Below are 24,882 nucleotides of genomic sequence, written 5' to 3'. Positions count from 1 at the left end.
ATTGAAATATGTACAGCGAACTCATCAGCTTCAGTGCAAAGTCTGATTTGTTTTCTTCACTAGCCAGTGAAGGTGATATTGAACAGAGATGCCAGGCTTTGCACTGGAGAAGCTGAAGCACTGTCTTATGTTCCCGTTTGCTGTTTCTGCAACAGTGGCAGTATAGTCTAGTGGTAGGAAGGTGACCATGAGAAGCAGGTTTTGTTGGAGTTCCTCCGTCCAAGTGCTAAGATTAAGCACAGAGGTTCTTCAGTACATTAAATCCACTTACGGTAACTGCAAACCAGTCCTTGTGCTTGTTTACTTTGAGTTGTGCCTTCTTGCACTGCGTTTAGTTTACAGAATTAAGAGGTATGAGGTTATGAAAAGAATATATTCATCTTTTTGTGGGCATATGTTTATAAATTAAGCCTCATTTTGCAGTATGACAATAGTTCCTTAAAAACAAAGGCGTAACAAAAGACACCCTGAAATATAGCCTCCAAAATGTGAGTGGTAACGTGTCTATGTGTCTGTGAGCAGAAGAGATCAGGTTCCTTTTTGCCTGCAGTACAATAGGTCAAGATCCAGAACAAAGCACTGATTTTAATTTAAAGAATGCTAACTGACAACTTCTAACAGGAAAATGTGTTGAATATTCATAGATCAAAACAGCCCTAATAGAGACTCTCATGATAAATATTCAAATATGGCACACCACTTCTGCATGCAAAATACCCAGCTGCTTCCTGCCTTTTAGGATTCAATATACCACTAGAAAATCTTGAGTCCTGATATGCACTTAATTTTGGGTGTCTGCAAATCAGATGATGCATATCCAAATGTGTGGTTTGTACAATCATGTGGAAAGCTGTTCAGGTGAGAGAGCATATTTAAAAAATACTTCTAATTGACTCTGAGGCAAAGTACTGAAAATACCACATTGACAGAATTTGTCAGCAAACAGAATCCCCTGTGGATGGCAGCAGACTTCTTTCTCTCTACACCAAAATTTTGCAGTGTGATACACTAACCATAATTGAAATACGAGATTTTTCCTTGACCAAATATTGATTGTCCATGATCAATACTGGCTTTTTAATTCAGTTTCTTTTAACATAAATACTGTGCAGACTCTAATGCTTTTCATTTAACCAGAGCTTGGCTGCAAAAGGAACCTCGTACCAAGAACAAGTTGCAGCAGCAGAAGAAATATTGCAATCCCTGATGCAGAATGCTTCAGATCAGGCGTCCCAACAGCATTCTCACACCACTGGTTTGCAGGCACGAGTTAAAGAAGCTAGAGACAAAATAGAGGTACTCCTTCTTCATTGTTATTAGACTTAATATGCACAGACATCTCTAATTTTAGCATTATGTGAATGGAAGAGTCCTTTTCTGTCGTGTAAGACAAGAAAGGTTTTAGACTATTGGAGTCAGACTCCCACACTCTTGCCAGGGGCAAAAATTAGATCATTTCAAAGATCAGTATCTCAACTTGAAAAACTTGAGTGATGTAATGAAGCAATCACATTATGTAATGAATGAAACTTGTGCGTATTCTGAAAAGTCTCTTTCTTCTAAGGCCGTCATGGGTGACATGAACAACATCCTGCCCAAATCTGAGAAGAGTCCCTCAGAAAAGGAAGCTTTGCTCAATTTTGAAGAATCACAGATAGATCTTGAAGCCTCTATTGCAAAGGCTGTGCAACTTGTCAGTCAAAAATTAAGTCCCGAAGAGCATATTTCAAGATACGAGGTAGGTTCCTTTTCTGAACAAGCTGAATGGAGTATTTCTTTTTGTGTTATTTGGCATTTGAAAAGCTAAGGTACCACAGTGAGAAAAGTAAGAGAGATTTTTTTGGTAGCTATTAACGTTTTTTCCCAACTTTTTGGTTTAGTATTTTAACCCATACTGACTTGGTAGACTATTTGAATAAGGAAATATAAAGCTGTATACCAGTTTAGTCAGTGCGCTGTCCTAACTTAAATTATTCCATTATCTACAGATGCCTGTGGGTACAGCCATTTTGTTGCCTAATAAATAAATAAGATTCCCATCTTGAATCATATGCCTAAATTCTTGGACAAGTTATTGAAGTAGACTATAAATGCTGAATCTCCACTTTTTTTTTTTTTTTTTTTTTTTCCCAGAGAGTAAATTGTAAAGAAAGTGTCTGATCTCAGAATTCAGATCTCTTAAAGAGGTCCTTATTGAGGCAGGAAAAATTGAAGTGCCCAAAATCTGTACTGCCTCATGTTGCACAGTGAGTCCTGGGCAGCCATGGGCAGGGGCAGTGCAGAGCTTCTGGAACTGTTCACAGGGTCCCAATGCAGCTGTGCAGACCTTTCACTTGCCTCCTGGCAGACGTGGGACATGGCACGTATGTTCCCTGGAAATGAAGCAGAGTTCAGGAACCTTAATCCTTCTTGTTTGCTACTTTGCTTCTTGTTTGCTTTGCTCCAAAAAGCATACACTGATGTTGTCTGCAACTTTTTGGCAGATATGTGAGAGTGGAGAATGCCCATGTATTCATCCACTCAAGGGTGGCTATAGCCCATACATGCCATTCATATGTGCTTTATGCATGGTTTTTATATATTATGTCAAGTCATTTTACTAGGTAAATAAGCTACATTTGGTTCTGTTTATTGTTCTTTATGGTGCTTTTTTGCAGGAAGCTTTTAATGCTCTGGACAATAAAGTTCTTGACAAATTTTTGAAAGCAGCTGAACAACTGAAAAATATTTCATCTGATCAGGAAAAGCTGGTAGTGGAAGAAAAGAGTAAAGATGTTCGTAAAAGATGGGAGGTGAGATAATAAAGGAAGGAGAACCCACTGTCTGTTCTCATTAGGCCTGGCAGCTTGGAAAAACAATTTTTTGCCACAGTATGTTCTGAGGCTTTTGTTTGCTTTATAATACTGTTTGCCCATCTTATGTTGATAACGTGTTCTGAATTTTGCAGGCAGTTCATCATGAAATTATGTCCTATGTCCAGCTCATGATAGAGAGGGAAAAAAAGAAATTTAGCACAACCTTAAAAAAAATCAATAAGCAACTAGGTAAAGAGAAGAAATTCCTAAGTATGGATAAAACTAAAGGGCTTCTCAAGGAACATGAGGTACCTGACCCACTCCTTTTCTGCTCACCTACCTCTCTTTCTGAATGCATTGTCTGTCCTTCCTGCTCCTGCTTCCTTAATATACAGTGTTGCAGCCTGTGTTTGTGGAAGTTTTTGCTTGGTGTTATGTAAACACAGAACAAAGAGGCCACCCAAATTATTTCATTGCATTTTTGACTGCAGATACTAGTTTCTTTGTTAGAGTTATCTCCTTGTTGCATGTGTGGTATCTTTTCAATTTTTTTTTTAGTACAGCCTTGGAGCATAAAACAGATTTATCTCTGCAAAGTGTAAAAATAAGAAATGTTTCTGTGTTCTTGATTTGTTACAGTTATTTTGTTATAGTTGTATAGCTGGTTTAGGTGCCTTCAAGTGAGAGTAACTTCTCACAGTGCAATAGTCCCACTTCACCTCTGTGTTTGTGCTACATACAAATTATTCAGTTAGACATAAGACTTTCATTTTTTACTTACTGGGCTGAGCCATAGTGAATTTTACGTATTCTGTAAGCAATATTTTTTCTACTTCATTGCTATTAGTATTTTCCTCCACCCTCTTTAATATGCATTGATGCAGCCAGTTTACCACTTACAAGGGTAAGAAAATGCTCTCTTGTTGAAATTCTGGTCTTTGCTGAATTAAGTGTAGTTTTTGTATTTGCTTCTCATGGGTTCGTTCTGAACAAATATTGCATAAGCAGGAGAAAAGAGAAATAAGCATCCTTAGGTGCATTCCTTCTGCTCATATGTTTGTTACATTTATTAATATATTGATTTCACACTCAAAAGCAGAATTATCGGTGGGGAATACTTTAAATACATTTTCCAATTCTATTTTTTCTGTAGTCAATAGAACATGTATTTTCAATGTAAGTATGCAGAGGACTTGGGATCAAAAGTAGATAGAATTGTAGTAACAAAAGGAGTTTCAAAATCAAGCAGGAGTCAGTATAGTCTTGGGAATGCAGCTGGGGAACACATTCCCAGAAATCTCAGTTTCTTTCCTGGCTTTATTTGAAAAAGATTCAAGGAAAATAAATGTTTTTCTCCTGGTTTGACAGCTTACACTTCAAGTGCATTCATCCAAGAAGACAATAGAAAAAGAAAAAAAATAATTATGTGAATAATTAGAATTGCACATCCTTATGGCTTAACATGAGTTTATTGTATTATTTTTCTTTGTTTAGGCCTTTTTTTCACAGGAAGGCAGCCTGAGAGAACTTAGCAAGTCATTAGAAGATCTTAAAATATTGGGAAGACTAGCAAAAGAAACTGTCCCAGACATTCAGGCATTCATTGCAGACTGCGGACAAAAGCTAGAAAAGCTTCAACAAGTTGTGTCAGATACTCACACAGCCTTGCTGTCTCGTGCTGGAAAAAGAGAGCTGTCTAAGAAACAGTGAGTGCATGATGTGTTGTAACCTCATAGAAATCAGATGTATGTTGTGACATGCAAATGTACTAACAAGTACATTACTACAGGCAACTGTACTTTCTAAACATTTAATATGAGGTTTTATAAATGAGCATGTTTGGTAACTTTTCTGCACAGCTGGGCTCTTAGTTTGTAATCATTAGCTAAGGTTTCTTTTCTTCCCTTGGTTTTCCATATTTTGTTCTTAAGCCAAAATTTCTTTTAAACCATAGGGACTCCATTGTTGCTTCTGAGAATGGAGAAGAGCCTGGTTCTTCTGAACAAACTGATAGACTTTCAGTACAGGAGGTAAGAAGTCAATGCTGTTAAGAAAAACTGCTCTGTCTAGAGAGATCATTGGTAAAAGGAAAAACTAATTATTTCCGTTACTGTTCTTACTGTGGCAGGACTTCAGGCCTCTGGTCACAGAGCAAAAACCCTTTCTATTTGGAAACTATGACTAAGTAAATGTTAAAAGCAACATGCATTCGTGGTTATCTCTCGTCTTCTTTGGCACACGTGAAGCGATAGCTTCTTGCAGCTCACAGCTGCCTGCTGATCTGTATTGACACAGCATGATGCAAAGGTCATTGTCACCTTTTTTATGTTTATTTAGACATCAATACCAGCTGCAGAAACAGTTTTGGAGACAGATGTGGAACATCACAATGGAGAAACCTGTGAAAAGATGTTTGAGGAAGACAGTCATTTGCCCTCACCAGATTTATTAGAGAGGTAATTTTCAAAGGATAAAATGTATGTGTATTTAGAGATGATACAGTGCTAGACATCCATAAATTAATTGAATGTGTCAAACATAAGGCACACTTTAATTGTGAAAAAATCTGTTCTTGTTCTACTACAGTTTACTTAATATTGCTTTGTGATTAATAAGGAAACACTGTAGTGGGTAAAAATTTCAAACATCAGGGCATTGAAGGAAGAACACTTAAAGCTATAAAAAAAGAATTTTCTGCTCTTTTGTTAGACAGAAAAATCTGTATCATCAAAAATCTGCCTTACTAATAACTGCAAGTAGCGTAAAATAAAAAATGTGGCAAGTTTTTAAAGAAATGACATTTTTACATTCAGAAAACTGAGTTTGGAGAATGCCAGCAGGCATTCCCACATGAAGATTAGCCAGGTGAGCAACATCTCAGCACTTTTATATATTGCTCCTTTATGCCCATTCAGGTGGGACTTATGTAATAATATGCATTTGCAATAGAATCTGCTTATTTTATATGGCAGCCTTGATTAGCAAGTCCCAACCTCTGCCATGTTCCATTAAATTAGAAGTAATACTCTCTCTGAAAGTGATTCCATCTTTCTTTAGCTATAACACAAAAAGAAGTAACCTGGAGGAACTATTACAAATAAGCAGAGAAAAAGTAGCGTCTGGCTTTACTGATGAAATAAAAGATACTTCATGTCTTCAGAATAAACTGCATGAACTACAAGTAAGTCTTCATCTTTTAAAAACATATTTGGTGCCTAAGTTATTATTTTTTCATGTAGAGCCATCGCCTTCCATGTGTTATGTGTGTTGCCAAGGGGTAAGGAGCATCCTTACAACCAGATTTATTAGAAGCAGAGGGAAATGAAGGGTTCAGCATTTAGCAGAACTGAATTGCAACTTAGCAGTGGAGTTTTACCAGTATTGCTGAAAGAAGAAATTGGTGGCGATCAGTTCCTGGTCTGCCGACTGAAATGGATCTAATGGAAAAAATAACTGTAGAAAACAGCTCTGTTGTCAGTGGGAATGGGAAATGATGGACCAAACCCAGGGCTGCAGAAGTCTTCAAAGTTGAACCATCAAATGCCAATGGTGCATGTGCAGAATGAAACTCTTCCAGGACTTACAACTTAATTAGGCTTGTGAGAAACTTAAGGGGCTGTTAAGAGGCACATAATTAATGTTGGGACTTTAATTATTAAAATTTTCCAAGTCTTCTGTAGAACAGAGCACAAAGGCTATCTAGCACGTTAGACCTTGGTGTAGTTCTAAGTTTGTGTTTTGTTCTTTTGAACACAGATAAAATGAGATATTTTCCATTCATTTTGTGTAAAAATGGCTGAACCATATTTATTGAACCTTTATAAAATGTAGGCCAGGCATATGTCTGACATAGAAAATTTTGTTATAAGAAGCTGACAGAGATTTACACACAGCTGAATTGGGTCTTTAAAAAAAAAAAAAAAAGAAATTCTTAACTAAAGTTGACATTTTCAACTTTTTCTGCAGAAACTCTTGTGATTGTCATTTTATGGACTACCCAGTCTGTTTAAAATGCAGAATCATGTTAATTCAATTAACTATTCATATCTTTTAGTTGATAGAGATTGATACCACTTCCATACCTTTTAGGTGATAGAGAATGATACCACTTCTGGTTGGACACAGTTGGGAAACATCTCATCTACCTTAGAAAACCTTGTGGATGAAGTGGAAAGGGCTACTCTCTCTGAGACAAGAAGCAAGCTAGAAGGAGAATGGAAAGAACTTCAGGATATTATAAATACCAGGTATAAAATAATATTTCATGATATTGGCAAAGGAGTAGCTCATCAACGCATGCTTGTGAAGGAAATAACGTAGTTTAGAGAAAGTATCTGTGTATTTTAAATTCTTTTTTTTTTTTTTTTAATTGCATGAAATTAATCTTTTTCTTAATTATACATAGCTCATATGTATCTTGCAGATAGTGTGGTTCTCTCCAGGAAGCTCAGAGCCAGATCTTTGTAGCATTGCTGTGCAGTATTCCCAAGCTTATTTTTATTTCCTTCAACCTTCTGGTTAAATGCACTGGGATTCACACTGCTTATATTACTAATCAATAGAAAAACTCCTTTGACCCCGGAGGAGGAGGATTAGATCAATTAGACAGTCAATTACAATACCTCTGTGGCTTCTTGTGCTGTAAAATGTCAAGTGTCTTTTCTTGCTGGCTTTCCTAGTTTGTGTTTCTTTATGTTTCTTGTAGAACAAACTCTTTAAGGACTGCTTTGGAAATCGTTTTGCCAATAGAAAATGAATCCATTCTTCTACGTGAATTAGATCAGCGGCTGAACAAAAAGGACATCCAACAGTTTAATCTGATGAATAGTGATCTTGCTTACAGGGAGCTAAAGGTAAGGGAAAAGGCAGAGATGCAGAGACAACACCCTAACCAGAATAGTTCTTAATATTTGTAGGAACTTGTGAACTTCATGGGATTTCTCTCTTAGGACTTAGGGACAATTCACAAGACTACCCAAAACTTCTGACATCTAACAGCATTTTAATCCATACACTTCAAATGCCATTGCTCCTGTAGACTCAAGTGGGCGCCCTTGATAGTCTCCACTGTAAAAAGCATAGCTGTGAATATTTCATCTTAGGTTAGGACTTTTCTTCGTTACAGATCTATGCTGTTCCCACCTGGCTTTATGTCACTTTGTGGAGTGATATAAATAATGCAGTGTTAATTACTGAGCTAAACTAAGCTGCCTTGTGTCACATCTGTTGAGGGCTCTGAGCATGCCTCAGGATGGCTTTGGAAGGTCTGCATGTATGCAGTAATTTATTCTGCTGATATCAGTATCTTGTGCTTAGACTCTGGTCTGTTGATTAGGCAGAGTCGATGTTGTTTTTTTCCTAATATTCTGTCCCCGCTGAACATGTGGACTGCTACACAGTACTGAAAGTTTGTGTTTGTCCGCCCTTGCCTCTCAAGCTGAGTAGGGTTTAGGTCTCTCAAGCTCTTGGGCAGAGTGCATGTGCACTCTTTGTCTGAAATGACTCTGGAAGTGTCTTGCGTTTTTTCCCAGCCCTGCACTTCCAAGTTTCACAACAGTGATGTACTGCTGTTTGCCTGAGGGCTGCGTAATCCTTTAACCAGACAGTGTGCAGGCTTCACAGAGAGAATTTTACATGTGTGTAAGTTTCCTCCAAGAATATCGCAAAAAAAGAATTTTAAAGGTGGCAGAAGTAGCAGTCTGCTGTAAGAGCTTGCTGGTTTCAGTCCCAGGACTCTTGTAATCCTTTTCTCCTATTTTTGAGGTTGCTGGCAAGAGATTTGAGCTTTTTTATAGTGCTGGTCATATTACTTCTATGTGAAATACCATTTTACTTGATTTTTCTTTTTTTTTCCCCTTCCTCCACCAATATCCAGATGAGGAAAAAATGTTTTTCTTTCTCAACCACCCTATTTAGCATATTTACTGTATTGCCATGACAAAGTCATTCTGCCTTAATCTGATTGCCTCGTAGTGCCTTATGTCTGTGTTTGTAATGTGATATTATCTCTTAGCAAATGGCTAATTGAATGTATAGGCGTAATGATTCAGATTTAATAAACTCAATTGCATTTAATGTTGTTTTCGTATCTCGATCTCCCACAGTCCTAAATTGCAATGAAAATTCCAAACACCCAAATCTTAAAAATGTTCTCCTTCACTCTTTTAACGATATATATACATATATTCTATTTGGATCAGTATAATTTGTTTTTCAGTCATAGGTTCAGCTTGAATATAGGATAAAGATTTTCTTTCACTTGCTAACACTGTTATGATTCTCTCAATTTCAGGAGCTACAGAGGTCCATATTAAACCAGATTGAAGTGTGCAAGCAATTGGAAAACCTGGACAGTTCAGCAAGAGATGAATTTGATCCAATAGATCTGCAAGCTGCAAGTAAAATTATGTTTTATTATCAAAACCAGCTTGAAGAAATGAGCCATAAAATGCAGATCCGAGAGACAGTCCTTAAAGATCTAGAAGCTTTTATGGCCTCACTGAGGAAGATTCAGAGTTCCGTAAGACGTCTCACAGATTCCTCGGGTCAACCTGAAATACAGGAAAAAGTGTTGAGAGAGGCTGCACAAGAAGTCTCTCATATGGCAAAAGAGGCTAAATGTTTGGATGAACGCCTGAAAGCAGTTGATATTTGCTTGGAAGATGCTGAGTGTGGGGGAGAGACCTGGTGTGAAAAACTAGTTCTGAATTTATCTGAAGAGCTAACTATGACTTGTGGTCACTCAAGTGATCAGATGCTGACAGGGGAAAATGATTTATACAAGATATTTTCCACAAGAAATTGTGAACTCCTTAAAAACATTCAGGATCTACGTGATAGAATTAACAAAATAGGCTTGAAGGATCCAACGATTCCAGCTATTCAACAAAGGTGAATTCTTTTTCAAAGCTCTTGTAATTTCATAATTTCAGTGAACTCAGAGGGCCTATGGCCCCTTTTTGATAGAGCACTGAAACACAAATGTGTCTTAAAGCGTCTTTGTAGCATTGAAGAAAATCGAGAGTTTGTCTTTTATTCTCTGCCTTACAACCTAAATAAGGAAGCCTTCTCCAATTTTTTTCTTTTAAAATACTTTGTATGTACTTGTTGGAAGCAGCACTGATGAAAAAGAAATGGAAGGAGGTTGATTGTTATGATCTTAATTTTCAGTAAGCTAATTCTCAGCCAGGGAGACAGATCTTCTTGCTGAGCAGTGACGTGGTCTAAACCCTTGAGTTGGAGAAGCTTTGTGTTATTTTACCATACCCTGAGAAAGTCACCAACATAACTTGTATAACTCTGATACTGTTTCAGAGGAGCTGTCTGCAGCCTCGCAAAGGACGAATAAACTGTGTGTGGGGAAAATGGGAAAGGAAAGGAGTTTTTAAGCTGTGATTTATTTATTTATTTATGTATTTATTTGTGTTGTCAAATCCCACACACTATGGCATAACTTCCTTTCTTAGACCTTATTTTAAGATAGCCAGAATGCCCTTAACATTTTAATGCAAACTAATACACTATATTCATACAAATCTTATTGGCCTTTAGGATTTTGGATTACTTTCTCAAGCAGCTCTTAGGTCAGTGTAACTGATCTGAAGGACTGAGTCAAATTACATTTTTTATGGTGTCATTTAATATAGTAAGTATGTGCAGCTCAGGATGAATTTCTAGAGAACTTAGTAATTACATTGGTGAAAAAAAATCAAAGGCTTGCTTTAATATAAGTCTGTATTTCTTTTTTTTTTTCTAATAAAGGGTAAAATCATTAACGGAATTGGAAAAGGAATTAGATTGTGCTGCTGTTGAAATGAAATCTATGCGAGAAATCACTAATAAGCTCCTGCAGATGAAAGAGGAAAAAGCAGAGGAAGCAAATGAGCAGTGCAGAGTTACAGAGAGGTTATGGGAGGATACAAAACTCTTGCTTGCTGAATGGTAAGAAGAAAAGTTATGTTTTAAAATAGTATTGTACAAGTAAGAGGTTTGCTTGTAAAATGAAACATCAAAAAAGCCTTAGACCATACCTTAAAGCAAGTGAAATTCTGGTACACTAGGAAATGCTACTATTATGATGCTATAAACAATCTTAATTCCTAGAATTGCATGTAGAATTTTGCAGCCAAAGCTCATTAATTGTATTTATTTTTTAAGAAATCACAGTCCTATCATTTAGCAGTGAAATGTGGTGAAATGTTGATCATAACTGGTATCCAGAAGAATGGTTAAATATGAATCAGAGGCATAGTATAGTGACTGGCATTTGTTTCAAAAAAAACTGTCCCTTAACCACAACAGGTGTCACACGGTGTTATAGAGTTTGTGCCAGTTTAATTTATCCTGCCCATTTAATTTCTTCTGAACATAGTAGTCAAACTCCTCATGTGTTTGAATATAGGAGAAGGAAGCAGACAAGAAGCTTAGGCTGCTCCTTTATGCATAGCCAATAAATAATCTGTCTCTTTTCTTAATAGCCAGGAGCAGTGTGCAAGGGCTCTGGAGCTCCTGAAGCAGTACCAAAGCTGCAAAAGTAGTCTGACCAGCATCATCCAGAAACTGGAGATTGTCCTTGCACAGCAAAATTCTTACATGGGGAAGGAGAATTTGAACAGACTGATAACAAAGGTGAGTAAAAGAAACTTAATGAAGTTTTTAAAAAAAAACAACAAACGAAGTGTTCAGGTGTAGGGTTGACCTTGTATGCCTGGGCTTCAGGGTAAATGTGAAGTCCTTGCATTCACTTTGGCTTCCAAACTATGTTTAGGGTCCGTACTCAGGTTTTAAGTTCATGTCTAAGTTTACTTAGTGAATCAAGGACTTGTTAAGGGGGTTATGATCTAAAATGGAAAAACTGTTTTGATCTAACACCAAAATAAGATGAAATCCTGTACTACCAAAAACACACGTTGAACTCAGCAAGACTTATTTCAGACATACCCATTAGAATAGTTATATTTTTTCTACCAAGTTAGAAACCTTCTTCCTTCTTCCACTTCTAGGAGGTAGTTTGCAAATGTACAAAAGCAGCAAATTGATTCACTCCTAAAGGGACAGTTTAAAACATTGTACCACTTCAAGCAAAAATAGTATCTAATGCAACTCTAATGCTTCCTGGGCTGAAATGTATGTACATTGCTGCGTGTCACTGCCACCTTGCTCAGAGCCAACCTGGGGATTGCCAGCGTGCTGCTGCACTGGGATGTGGGCTTCTGGAAGCCAAAGCAGTTTTGAGCAGGCTGACAATGCAGTACTTCCTTGAGCTGGCTGTGTTTGCAGCGTGAATCTCTGATGTTATTCTGACTGCTGACCAAACTGTGCTGCGGTTAGAAGCCATAGTAACACATTTCACTCCTTTTCTCTCCTAAAATCGTACCTAAAGGACAGACCTTCTATATAAGAGGTTTGGCCTCAGTAAACAACTTGCTGAGGTTTGGCCTCAGTAAACAACTTACTCCATGCTGTCTTGGTAGCAGTTAAACATTTACAGTAGCTTATACGTTAGGTGATGAGACTGAACGAGCAAGTACTGCTGAACCCTCCCCTGTATTCAAAAGTTACCTCTTGGTCAGACAAAAAGTTGGCTGCTGGCTACATTCTTCTTAGCCACATGAATACAACCAGTGGACATAGGTGTCCACAGCTAATGGATTAGGGAACAGCAGCATTTCCACTGTGGCCATTTTACTGCACAGTTTTCACTTTCCCTGGCTGGGTTGTGTAACAAGTTATTCAGATGCCATTTTTAGGCTATCTGATGAGGCATGTTCCTATTCAGGAACATTTGTTCTCAACTGGTGCACGAATGGTTAAATTTAAGGAGCATAAATATAATACTCAGGCAATGGGATGGGTGTCCATGTGCATCATTTGCCTTCCACCCCACCCTGAGTTTTGCAACAACCACTCTCAGAATTGCAATCTGCAAGAGCAGCTGCATAGCACAGATGTCCTGGAGTACCGATGATTTGTTATTTACAATTATATGTAATGGCAACAGAGAAGATTGTCTGCCTTGTTCTGGTTTGTAACTGCCATCCCTCCCTCCCTCCCCTTTTCTCAGTGGTTGACAGCGTCTGTATGAGAAGACGCTTGCCAGCTCTGGGAAATGGGAGCTTTTAATATCAAATTGCTTAACGCTAGAGGTCAGTGTTTCATTTCCAGTATGCTTCCATGTTGTTTGTAAACACTGACGTTGCAAACAAGCACAAAGAAGCAGTCAGTGCTTAATCAGAAAATAGAAAAAAAGGACATTTCTGCTTCTCATAGTAGCATATTTGATAATGGCTACATTAAAGTAGGATCTAAGCTCTTTTTTTTTTTTTTTTTTAAAGTAGTTCAAAACCTCTAAAGTTCCAGGTTATTTTCTTTTAGACTTGTAAGAATATGTCAGACAATTATTACATTGTGCATTGTTTGTTTTTGTAAGTGAGGTTCTATGTATGGATATATACAGTCCCTTTGGATCTTGTGATTATTATTTTTAAATCAAACTGTGGTTTTGAATCTTATAGTCAGAAGTATATTGTCTGTAGTTCCCACTCAGCTGTTTTTCAGCCAGTAACAGAACAATACAGATTTCTAATAGGGAAATGTTCCTATCAGCATGACAGGGATATAATGGCAGAGGATACATTCCTAGTCTCATCACATTACATTAAAATGATTATTTTCTGTAGTGCTGTTATTTCTCTAAAGTAAGAAGAATAGCACATCACTTTACAACATTTTACTGAAGAAACTGTTTTAAGTAAACATGTTTGTAAATATCCACTTGGTCTTTTTCACAGATTGAAGAGGCAAAAGAGGAATTTCATGATCACTCTGAAGATGTAGACAAAATAAATCAGATCTGCAAAAACCTTCAATTCCAGCTCAATAAAATGAGAAGCTTTGAGGAGCCTCCATTTGAGAATGAGGCTAACATCATTGTGGACAGATGGCTGGATGTATGTAAAAAGCAAATTATCAGGGTGGTCTTATCTGTTATGCATTATAGTAATTGATTCTGACTAGTGTGTAATATTTGGAATAAATTAAGTGCAATATGGTAGATTCTTAAGAGAGAAATCCAAGTGTTTACCAGAGCAAAGCTTACAAGTGGCTATTGGTGTAACGCTTTTGATGTGTCAGGTAGTTTATAGCATTGGCACTCTTAGCAGTAAATAATTCTGGGAGATGCAGAATGGCAATATTAAGCTTCCATTAATAACTTTAGTGTATTTAGGCTTTGGAGACAATTGAGAGAATTACAATGCTGGTACTGTTGGTGAGAAATGTTTGCCATAGTTGATATAAGCGGTGCATCAGTACTGAGATTAGATGGTATTTACTGAAAGTAGATAAACATTAATGATCAAGGCTCCTTCCTAAACCTGCCTTAAAACTGGCAAGCTGCCACTGTGATTGGTGTGTTTAGCGACATGTGTAGCAGGGATTTAAATATCTTCTCCATGACCAGTTTGCCGTGAAGACATATGAGATTTTTTTTGCTTGCTGCACTTGTTTATGGGGGTGGTTTCATCTCTCTCAGATTATATTACGCTGATTTTGTTTTTAGAATGTAATTTAACATTTTGAAATCTGTGTGCATTTTCTGTATATAAATCTCTTGGTAGATCAATGAAAAGACTGAAAACTACTGTGATAATTTGGGAAGAGCTCAGGCTTTGTGGGACAAACTTCTTAATTTATCTGGCACAATCGACGCTTGGGCAAATGCAGAACTCAAGAACATTGAAGACCATTGTCTGACTGAAGAGGACCTTACACAGTTAAAGGTAATTTGAATGGAAATTCTTTACCCTAAACTCATGTTGTAGTGGTATAGACTTTATAGACTTCTGACTATAAGCATGCACATCACGAAGAAATATCCGCACTGCAAAAGCAGAGGAAGTCGTAACATTTGCAATTGTATCTGCCTGGACAATTTCACTGAAGATATTGTGTAATGTGCAGGGGGTAGAGGTCTTGGAAACTAATAAATAGAGATGTGTTTATGCGTATATAGGCTCTGCGGATATATAAAATTATTTTAAATTAATGGAGCACTACAAATGCTGCTTTATGCTACAAATGCACCCTCATCCCTTTGTGCTATACAAATATATAGCAAAGAGAAGGCCTGGAAAGCTTGCAGTCTAAATATAGTGGTGTACATATTTCCTCATACATAGAGAAGAAAGAAAAGAGTGTATATAGGTTAATGATTAGTTTTCTAGTTAGAAATTATCTGTCAGTGAAGATACTGGAGCCTCAGAAACAGCTGGGCAATGCACAGTTCAAGAAGAGTTTGCAGATGTGGCTTATTTGCTTTTGGGATCCTTGTCTTGGTATGCATCCCAGTGTAACTTAATGTGACCCTAGTAGTAGTGGCTGGCTGCTATGGGTCATTGGGGCTGCATATGGGCAGACATCCGTGGAGCCTAGGCAAGACCTGCCCATGCCTCTTCCACACAAGTTATAGCATTAACTCTACGAGTAGGGGTGCAGTGGGGTGTAGAAATACATGCATTAGTTCTGTGTTGTTGAAGAACCTCATGTACAGGGGTGAATGTTTTAACTTCTGACTTTAGGGCCATAATGAAACAGCTGCACTGCTCTGTTATAGTTACAGCCATTCTTTGCTAAACAGAAATAATTTCCTGCTTGAGTGGGGTTGAAACATAAATAAATCCCATATCCACTGGTTTGAAATTATGCAGGCAGCTTTTTCAGAGTGTTTACATGCTACAAATGCCCTGTTTTTCCTTACACTTATTTGCAGCATTATTGCTGCTTCTATTTGTTCATTTGTTTTAATTTGCAGAGCAATAGAAAGGCAAGGTGTTCTTTTTGTATAGATCTTCCCAGTGAAACAGTAGCACACGTGCTGTGTAGAGGTGGATATTTTGTCACATTATCATTTTCTTTACCGCTCTATTGTTAGAGTTGACTTGGGGTAGTTCAGGTCCCTGGGGGCTACACTGAAAAATGCACTAGCTGGTGACTGCATCCTAAAAGCCATTTTGTTACCTAGAAACTGCTGAGGCCCACAGTGGTGTGACCATGCCCCTGACATGCCTTTCTAGTGGTGCTCAGGAAAGGCTGTGCTGAAGGTGGCTGTGCTGAGGTGTTGTGGTTTGGGGTTTTGACTGGAACAGAGTTACTCTGCTGTTCCTATGCAAGAGAATAATTCACAAAAGAGAGGGAGAGAAAGGGTAAAGGAGAGAGAAACTATTTCCCATGAGCCACTCTAAAAGTGGAATAGGGGAGAAAACTGAATTCAGTGTATTTGTACTTTTGTAAAGTGATTAAAGTTTCTAGTGAGGGTCAGAGTTAAGTGGGATTAGGTTCATTAATCTGAAACATTAATCTGGGTCCTGAAACATAACATTTATGTTAATTACAACCCCAACTGCTGCAATATGTATCACATTACATAGGGTTGAAACCCAGGGTCCTTTGTGACCACTCAGCAGAGCACAGGTGCATGTGCTTTCAAGAAATGTATCACAAAAAACGGAGTAATGAATTATTTGACTGTATATTTAGAGACAATTTCAGTATAAATAACATGGGAGAAGTCCTCCTTTCCTCTGTTGCCAATATGGAAATGGGAACTCTTTTAAGGACTGCAGTGGGTGAACGGGTGTTGAGGATTCCTTTTGTAGAGATTGCAAAGAAATATTTTGTCCTGAGGGAATTTGGAAACATGACTTGGGAATCTGAGACAGCGTGACTGTTTTTGCCATATCCTGTTTCATAAGTTGAAGCTGGTATCTGGTATTTTACTGTCATGTTATCAGCTTGTTCCAAAATCCATTCTGATGAGTAGAGGTCTTCATATACAAAGGGGGATACTTTAAAAAAGCATGTTGAGGAAGTGTTGTGCTTTATCACATCATTGCCAAAGTGTATCATCATGATGCCAATTCTTGACTTGTATGTGATATCTGAGGATATTTTAACATATGTTACACCTTTTTAAGAAGTAATAAATAAATACAAAACAAAGATTATTTTCCTCCAACTTTGCATGGATTCATGTAGAAGTAAAGAAGTTAAGATTGTTAAATTGTGCTAGATTTGCATTGACTACTGCTTTTACCTGAGAAACTTGGAATGTTTCTGACCCTAGGACAAAAATGTCTGTCTAAATTGCTAGAATGACAATCAGGAAACGGACTGGCTGTGGGAGCTGTATACGACAAAATGAAGAATTAGAAAAGGAGTAATATATTTTTTCAACAGAAGCATGGAAATTACATTTGAGAGAAAGCAATATAGGTACAGATGTGTTTTTTCCACCATTAGGCATGCTTACGAGTTCAAGAGCAGAAACTCCAGAAATTTGACAACACAGTGGCCGAGATAGAAGAACTTCTGAATAGTAATGAACCTCCACTGGAGCTACAGGTGGGAAGAAGCTTTTACAGCCAAAATCCTGGTAGTCGTGACTAAAAGCCCTGCTTCTAGCATCATCTTTGCCAGAAAAATTTCTTTGTTTGACTTAAATCTACCTAAAGATAATTGCAGATATTTTGTTGGCTGTTAGCACTGACACTTCATTTCATGTCTTTCCCAATCTGTTGGAACCAAACTTGTCATTTTAAACACAAAAGCTTCTTTCTGTCATGTGCCTTATCAGGGCTCAGACCTGACCGAGCTGTTCTGCAGTCCTGCCTGAGGATGCCAATATCTGGCCTTTCATTATTGACAAAGAGCAAGGCACAAAAGAACTTTGTCATCCCTTGGGGGATCCCAGCAACTGAGCACGCTGCTGGTGCATTTTGAACTGTATCTTTACCTGGACATGGCTTGATATAGCTTGGTAGTATGTAGCTATTTACACAGCGTGGTGTTTTCTTTTGGGATATCACAAGGAAATCTTCACCTTGTTGTGTTGACTTCACACACCAAAGTCTTTCTCCACTGTTTGAGACCACATGAGCATACCTTGATCCTATCCCAGTTCCACAAGCTTCTGCTCGTGGTGTCTGTCAGATGCACCTTGAGCTTGACCTGGTTTGGCTATTTATGTGTTTATCCTCAACAACCATTGAACTCAGAGGAGTTTGATTGATTAAAGTGATCAAAATAGCTTAGAAACAGACTCAGCAACCCCGTGCTGTGCGTGCTATGCTTCTGGGGAGCACCAGACACCCTCAGCCACCTAGGGTGGTTTTTCAGCATGTGGCCACAATCCCATTGAGTTGTCTCATGCAAATCTGCAGAAGACTTAAGGATAAGGTTATGGATATGTTGCTCCTTAGTGACTAGTCTTGAGCCAGAGTTCTTGCCTCTCTGTTCTCCTTGCCTGGCTTTGGGGTCAGGGTGGGAAACTTGACCCAGTGGGATCTCTGCAGGAAGGCGTGTTGTAGAGAGGAGCTTGAACTCTCATTCTCCTGGTGGCTGACATATAAGGTTTTTATCCAGCTGAGAGTAGACACTATAGTAGACTGACAAATTTGTTAGTAAAGCAGCATCAGTAAATGCATTGCTAATGAAGATGAACAGATCATTCCTCCTCAGAAAAGCACGGCTTAAATATTATTACCTTCAAGTTTGTGGAGTGGGAAGGAAAGAAACTGGAATAAACTGTGATTGAAGTGTCTGGACTTCAGATCATTTCATTGCTTTTTATGTCTGTCATGCCGTTCTACAGCATGATAGGAAATCAATCCAATATAATTTCTGACATTTGTTTATTTCCAATTTTAAGGTTATCAGGTCATCTGTTGTGCAAAAGATGGAGTTAATAAAAGACCTTTTGTCGATGAAGCGGCATACCAGTGAACTCGCTGTGAATACAGCAGAGCTAAAAGGTGACCTCGATCTGGCCAAGACACAGATTGGAATGACTGAATCACTTTTAAAAGCATTATCTCCTTCTGACACCTTAGAGATCTTTACTAAATTAGAGGTAGTGTACCTTAAGTTAAGCATCTTTTATAATTTTGTTAATTGTTTTCACCCTGGGCATAAGTGTCTGTACGTTTGGTAAGCTTCTAGAATAGCTGAAGTAAAGAGCTTCATTTGAATATTTCCTAAAGCTGCCAGAAGAAAAGCCTGTTTTCAATGGATGTTATCATATGTAGGTAATTAATCTTTGCAGCTACTGAAAGTGGTTAGTGGTAGATACAACAACAGTATATCACCCAGCATGGTGGGCTACTGGGTTGTGTCTCTGCCAAGACTGGGTTATACACAGATGTCTTTGTGCCACTTGAGCCTGCCTGCAAGGAAAGCTCCCAGTAGGCAATTTAAGCCAACTTTCCATCCTTTGCACCAGGGGAGAGGTGAAGAAAGAGCTGCTTTTGCTTGGAGGTTCACAGCTGTCAAAATTTAAATCTCCTATTGAGCAGCGAATGTATCGGACCACTAATATTTGGGGCACTGAAATCACAGGTACTGGAAGAAAGAAATAGTTTTTAATTAATTCTCCCAGCTTCCCTGGAACATACAGTATTATTATGCCATTCACATATCTATTATGTGTGATGTCAAAATATATGTGAATGTGTGATTACATATACATAGAGTTGTATGCACACTGCTTAAGGAGAGTTGAGTGCTTATTTCTTAATTCTTGTAAGAAATCATTCTGACATACAGGCAGAACAGAACTCTGATTGGTAGCAACGCAGCCCCGTATAGTAAACTTCTACTTGCACTTCAGATTTTTCCTTTTAATTGATGTCTTTTTTTTTTTTTTTTTTTTAATGTTAGGAGATACATCAGAAAATTCTACAACAAAAACACCATGTGACATTACTCCAAGAAGAGACAGATTGTCCTGATGTGGATGAATTAAATAAGCAGCTTAAATGTGTCACTGATTTGTTTAATAAGAAGAAAGATGTGTTTCAAGACCATTTCATTGGTGTTTTGAATCGTAAGCAAGCACGTTTCACATTGTTGTAGCTTTTTAGGTTTGTAGGTACTGTCTTAATCAGTTTTGTCATGAAATTAATTGATTCTTATTTTAGTATCACAAACAAATTTATTGCCAAAAAAAAAGAAAAAAAATGATTTGGATAAAAATGGCTTTTTTTTTTTTTTTTTTTCCAACAAATCACTTGATCTAAATCCAAAGTATTTTGCTTCTTATTTTTACATTTTAAAAACAGAAAAGAAGTATAAAACATCTTTTAGGAATTTTTTTTTTTTTAATTTAAAGATACAAAAAATCAAATTTCTTAATTTTTTCCAATTATTTTAATTTTATTTTAGATATGAGAATGAATAGCATTATTAATTACTTTTTGTTTTATGCAGCCGCAATACTGCGCCAGTTTAGAAGTAGGTCCAAAGGTAATCATGTCTTCAGATAGGTTTTGTATAGTATTTGTGTGCATGTAGAAATGAAAAAAAAAAAAAGAAAAAAAAGATAATATGCCATTCCAGGCCTAAGTAAATAAATGTAATTACAAATTGTCTGAAATGTTCATGTTAAATAGGGATTTTCTTTAACAGAATACAATTAATGAAGAAAATTGGAATGTATCTTTTTCCAGGTCAGTGCAAGAATTTTAATGACTGGTTCAGCAGCACTCAGCTGTCGTTGAAGGACTGCTTTGAACCCTCCGAAACAAAACAGGTGCTGGAAGAAAGACAGCAAAGGCTAAAGGTAAACTATTAAAACGTTCTGATTTCTAAAGCTGGTTCTTCTTGAAATTTTACTTTTTTATGCAGAAGACTATTCTTGTGAGTAATTTCATGTACTGTGCTTTGTAACTCGAGGCTGGAACAACATTTCATGTAATATAAAACATTAAGACAATAAGTTGAATGAAAATAAAACTGAGTTAAAATTAAATATCAGTGTTTAAGTTCAGAGCATATTTGGGCAAGTAAGAGACAGGACAGTATTAAAAGTAAATGGACCCTGACCACATACTTCAGTGTGCAAATAGGCAGAAAGTCAAATATGTCGAGATTAAAATGAAATTCTGACCCCCCACTGGATTCAAATGTGAAAAATTTGCATTCACTTAGTTGTAGCCAGATTTTCACTCTTAACTCAGATAGAATCAACAGACGAGATAGAAAGGCCACAACATCTGCAAGAAGCAATCGCAGTTCAGCAGAAGACATAGTGACGGCATTCCTAGATTTACACACTACTTTTGCCTATTTCTCTGTGGTTTTGTGCTGTAGAGAATAAAGTAAATCAAATTGTCTTCTTTACCTCTTATTTTGCAAACAACAACTTTTCATATGCAGGTCGAATAATCAGCAAACTATAAATTAACATACATTCATGTCCAGAAACTGGAATTGCTGTAGAAAAGTTGGTGGAGCTAATGGGTCAAAAACTCTTAAATATCGTAGAGTCATGGAATGGTTTGGGTCAGAAGGGACCGTTTAAGATCACCTAGTCCAACACCCCTGCAGGGACATCTTTCACTAGATCGGGTTGCCCAAAGCCCCATCCAACCTCGCCTTGAACGCTTCCAGGGATGGGGCATTCACAGAGTCTCTGGGCAGCCTCTTCCAGTGCCTCACCACCCTCTGAGTGACAAAATAGCTGCTTGTCAGAAGTGGGATTTGAACCCACGCCTCCAGGGGAGACTGCGACCTGAACGCAGCGCCTTAGACCGCTCGGCCATCCTGACAGTGCGTTTCTGTTACATAGCAGCAAATTTCACAAATGCATGTTGTGTTTGTGCTCTTATTCAGCACTTCTTAACTTCCGACGGCAAAGACAGAGATATCCAAGAGGTTAAGACTTTATTGAATAAAGTGAAACATTACTTGCCCAAAGCGAGCATTAACCAGCTTAACAGCCGTGTGAGAGATCAAGAAGCAGAACTACAGAGATTGATATCCAAATGTCAGAAACAGGAAAAGGAACTTGGTGCATCTCTGCAGCAGCTCAGTAGGTACGGAACTAATGTCAATTCTGGCATTTTAGTCACAACTGATATAAAATGATTCATTATTAAACAGCCATAGTGAACAGCAAACAACCCTGCTTTTTATTAAAGGTGATATTTTAATAAAGGTTAGTGAGTGTTTTGTTGTATGTTTCTAGTGTTGTTTCTCTTCATAGCAGAATCACTATTATGTAGGATCATATGCTTATGTGTCTCCTAGGAGCACCGGTTTATGTGTTTCAGTGACATGAACCAGGATAATTAAAACTATCCATAAGCTAAGTTTTAAGTAGAAGTCTGATCATGTGCTTGATATTTGGGTTACTTTTTCAGCAAAATACTGTTGTCAGCAGGTTTTACTCATGCAATGCCTCTCATTTTGACTTGCACTTGTGTTTATTCTCTCTTCAGCCTTGAAGAAAGCAGCATTGTCTTGGAAGAATGGCTCATCACTCAGGAGGAAAAACTACAAGAGATAGAAAAAGATGAGACAAAACTTGAAGACTTCTATAAAACATTGTTAATGCAAAGGTACCTTTGTCTTTGGGCTCTGCCTGAAGAAGATTGTTCCACGTTGTTACAAGAAATAGATGTTTGTTCATTTGTTTTGTTTTTCAGAGAAGAATTTGACTCCTTGGCTCAGCTAGCAAATTCCTTGAAGGAGGCTGGGCTGACAGAAGATGGAACCATTTTAGAAACTAGTGGTCTTATTAGTAGATATCATACACTAGTTACCAATGTAAGTGAAATGGTAGGGAATTCTCAGGGACTTCCAGTGGAAGGACAATATTTCGAAGAGCTTGCCCAGGATATGTCTAGCTGGATCAAAAGACTTGAGAAGGCCGTTAATAACCTGAGGTCTCAGGAAAGTGAGTTGCCACCAGATGAAAGAAGTAATCAGATGAAGGTATTGTGTTAAATATATTCCTATTGCACTTCACAGCTCACTCATAATCAGAGCAATGCTTGATGAGTCAATATGTTATGAAGGGTACTGTGATTGCTTGTGGTTTTCTGGTTTGTTTGGTGTGCATCTGGTGTGAATGTTTGATTGTTGTTTGTTTTTTGTTAGTTTGTTTTTTGTTTGATTGATTGTTTTGCATAGCTAATTAAGCACGTATGAGGAGATTTTCTGCAGTACCTCTGGGTGGAGCAATACTGAACTCATAGACCAGGAAAGTGTGCTTGTAGGCATGCATTTTCCAATCACAAACTACTCCAGAGGTGGAGAGAGAGGTCTGGTATAGTCGGGGCACCTGGAGAGCCTCCACAAAATGTGTAGATTCTTGAGCGTGTTGCAGTGCTCTAGGGCTGGGCTCCTGCACTGTCTACGTGGGCCTCTCTGGCCCCTACATCCTCTCTGCTGTCTCCTCCCTCCGATGAGTTATGAGGTCTTCTAACATAGTAGCCAGAAATGAGGCTGCACTGATTTACATGTTTCTTTCAGTCGAAGGGGTAATATTGTGACAAATATATTTTCTTAAGATTTGGAACTATTTTTTTTATTTTGTTAGCCCAATAGTGCTTCTGTTTTATTGAGTAGAAAATAATTATTATATCTCAGCTTCGTTATCCCAAATTTTCTAAAATTAGATGATCTGTTTATATATTGGCTACATCATATATTGGAAGATTGGAAGGAGAATTCTGCTTTCTTGAACAGTGGTGTACAAAGAATGAAAGATTTCATTGGTAATACCTTTTATTCTGTAACCAGAAATAGTTTTATTTGTACTGCTACTGCTTCTGCTTCTTGTCTAATACAGGAAATCACAGCTCTCAAAAATGCAGGAGATGTCAAAATACAGAGCATGGTAGCTCTAGGAGAAACCTTAATGAGAAATGAGAAAATTAAGAAACCAGAGGTTCAGCAGACTATATCTGAGCTCAAGAACCAGTGGGAAAGCACCTGTCAGTTAGCCACTGAATATAGAAGGTAATGTGGAATTTGCCAAGGGGTGGCATGGCTCACGTTGCTATATTGATTTTCTTTTCTTCTTCCTGCACCAGTTGCATTGAATTTCTGTTCTTTGGGGGCAGAACAAGATACCTACGAAAGTACGTGTGCTTTAGTATTCTACAGAAGTGGGTCGCAGTTCGGATTGAACGGTCTTACAAGGTTTAGCCAGGACATGTAAGGGGTAGCAGGACAGCTGATGAGGTCTGCCCAGCTTGGCTCAGATTCTCTTCTGATACTGAAGCAGCTCTGCCAGTCTTTTACTTCCTGAAGATAGCTACAGAGCTAAAGCACTAATGCTATTTTTAAGAAGTTCTTTTACATTCACATTTCTAACTTGAACAAGCCTCTTTACAAAATTTAAGCTAATGGCAAACTTCAAGTTATGAAATAAACTCTTCTTCTGAGCATCACATTTTTGGATCCTTCATTTAAAACTCTGGTATTAGTTTTCAGCCACTGAGAATTGGTTGATTTCTGAACCGGTGAATTTCAAACATTCTATATATAAGTAACCTTATACGTGAAATGAATACTGAAGGAACAACAGTTTTTTACAAGATAGTCTAAATGCATCAGTCATGCAAGATACTAATAAAACCCCCTGACAGTCCTATCATGAGCTCTGATAAGACGGTTGTAGCAGTTGGAAACTAATTGAACTCAGGCACTAATTGTATATGTCAGGCCACCATGGAGTGCACAGCTTTGTTCTCTTTAATTAAGATAAGTACAGACCTCTCATATTATGCAGTTATTTTCAGGGGAGTGCTTTGGAAATTTAAAATGCATCTATTAACCATTGCATTTAGACTTAGAGAAGGAAAGCAACTAACTGCTTTTTCCACATTAATTTTGTTATGTTTTTAAGGAAGAAATCCTTTACTGTGGGGGTGGTGAGGCACTGGCACAAATTGCTTTCTGTCATGTTCTGTTCATAGGCTGGTCAGGAAAAGCACTTTAGTGTCTGGCATTGTCATAACTGTGTCTGGTAGCCACACTGATTGTTTAAAACATGTCAGATGATTCCAGGTGTGTGGTGAAAACATAAACTGAAGTTCTCATTTTGCAGATGAGGACAGTTTCAAGATGTTTGTCTGCTATAACATCCTTGAATCACAGAATCACAGAATTTCTAGGTTGGAAGAGACCTCAAGATCATCGAGTCCAACCTCTGACCTAACACTAACCAGTCCCCACTAAACCATATCCCTAAGCTCTACATCTAAACGTCTTTTAAAGACCTCCAGGGATGGTGACTCCACCA

General features: G+C 37.8%; 1 protein-coding gene across 9 annotated transcripts in view; it reads left to right on the top strand.

The window, feature by feature from the left end:
- The window catches only part of SYNE2 (spectrin repeat containing nuclear envelope protein 2), a 187,090-nt gene that overhangs the window by 43,678 nt on the left and 118,530 nt on the right, over positions 1-24,882 (top strand). For all 9 annotated transcript variants that reach the window (XR_014694088.1, XM_084522802.1, XM_084522804.1 and 6 more), the window contains exons 19-41: positions 1,138-1,296; positions 1,565-1,738; positions 2,658-2,792; positions 2,948-3,103; positions 4,290-4,501; positions 4,750-4,825; positions 5,133-5,251; positions 5,853-5,976; positions 6,885-7,042; positions 7,501-7,648; positions 9,088-9,686; positions 10,557-10,736; positions 11,273-11,423; positions 13,586-13,744; positions 14,414-14,575; positions 17,094-17,195; positions 18,502-18,702; positions 19,509-19,674; positions 20,297-20,409; positions 21,462-21,664; positions 22,070-22,189; positions 22,277-22,565; positions 23,425-23,594. Coding sequence is in view for 8 of the 9 variants with exons in the window: in XM_084522802.1 (XP_084378928.1) it covers positions 1,138-1,296; positions 1,565-1,738; positions 2,658-2,792; positions 2,948-3,103; positions 4,290-4,501; positions 4,750-4,825; positions 5,133-5,251; positions 5,853-5,976; positions 6,885-7,042; positions 7,501-7,648; positions 9,088-9,686; positions 10,557-10,736; positions 11,273-11,423; positions 13,586-13,744; positions 14,414-14,575; positions 17,094-17,195; positions 18,502-18,702; positions 19,509-19,674; positions 20,297-20,409; positions 21,462-21,664; positions 22,070-22,189; positions 22,277-22,565; positions 23,425-23,594 (4,076 nt within the window). In the remaining variant the exon portion in view is untranslated. The remainder of the gene's footprint in view (positions 1-1,137; positions 1,297-1,564; positions 1,739-2,657; positions 2,793-2,947; positions 3,104-4,289; positions 4,502-4,749; positions 4,826-5,132; positions 5,252-5,852; positions 5,977-6,884; positions 7,043-7,500; positions 7,649-9,087; positions 9,687-10,556; positions 10,737-11,272; positions 11,424-13,585; positions 13,745-14,413; positions 14,576-17,093; positions 17,196-18,501; positions 18,703-19,508; positions 19,675-20,296; positions 20,410-21,461; positions 21,665-22,069; positions 22,190-22,276; positions 22,566-23,424; positions 23,595-24,882) is intronic.

Source organism: Aythya ferina (genome assembly GCF_964211825.1).
Source record: "Aythya ferina genome assembly, chromosome: 5".
Lineage (NCBI taxonomy): Eukaryota > Metazoa > Chordata > Aves > Anseriformes > Anatidae > Aythya > Aythya ferina.
This window is presented reverse-complemented; position numbering and strand designations above follow the sequence as displayed.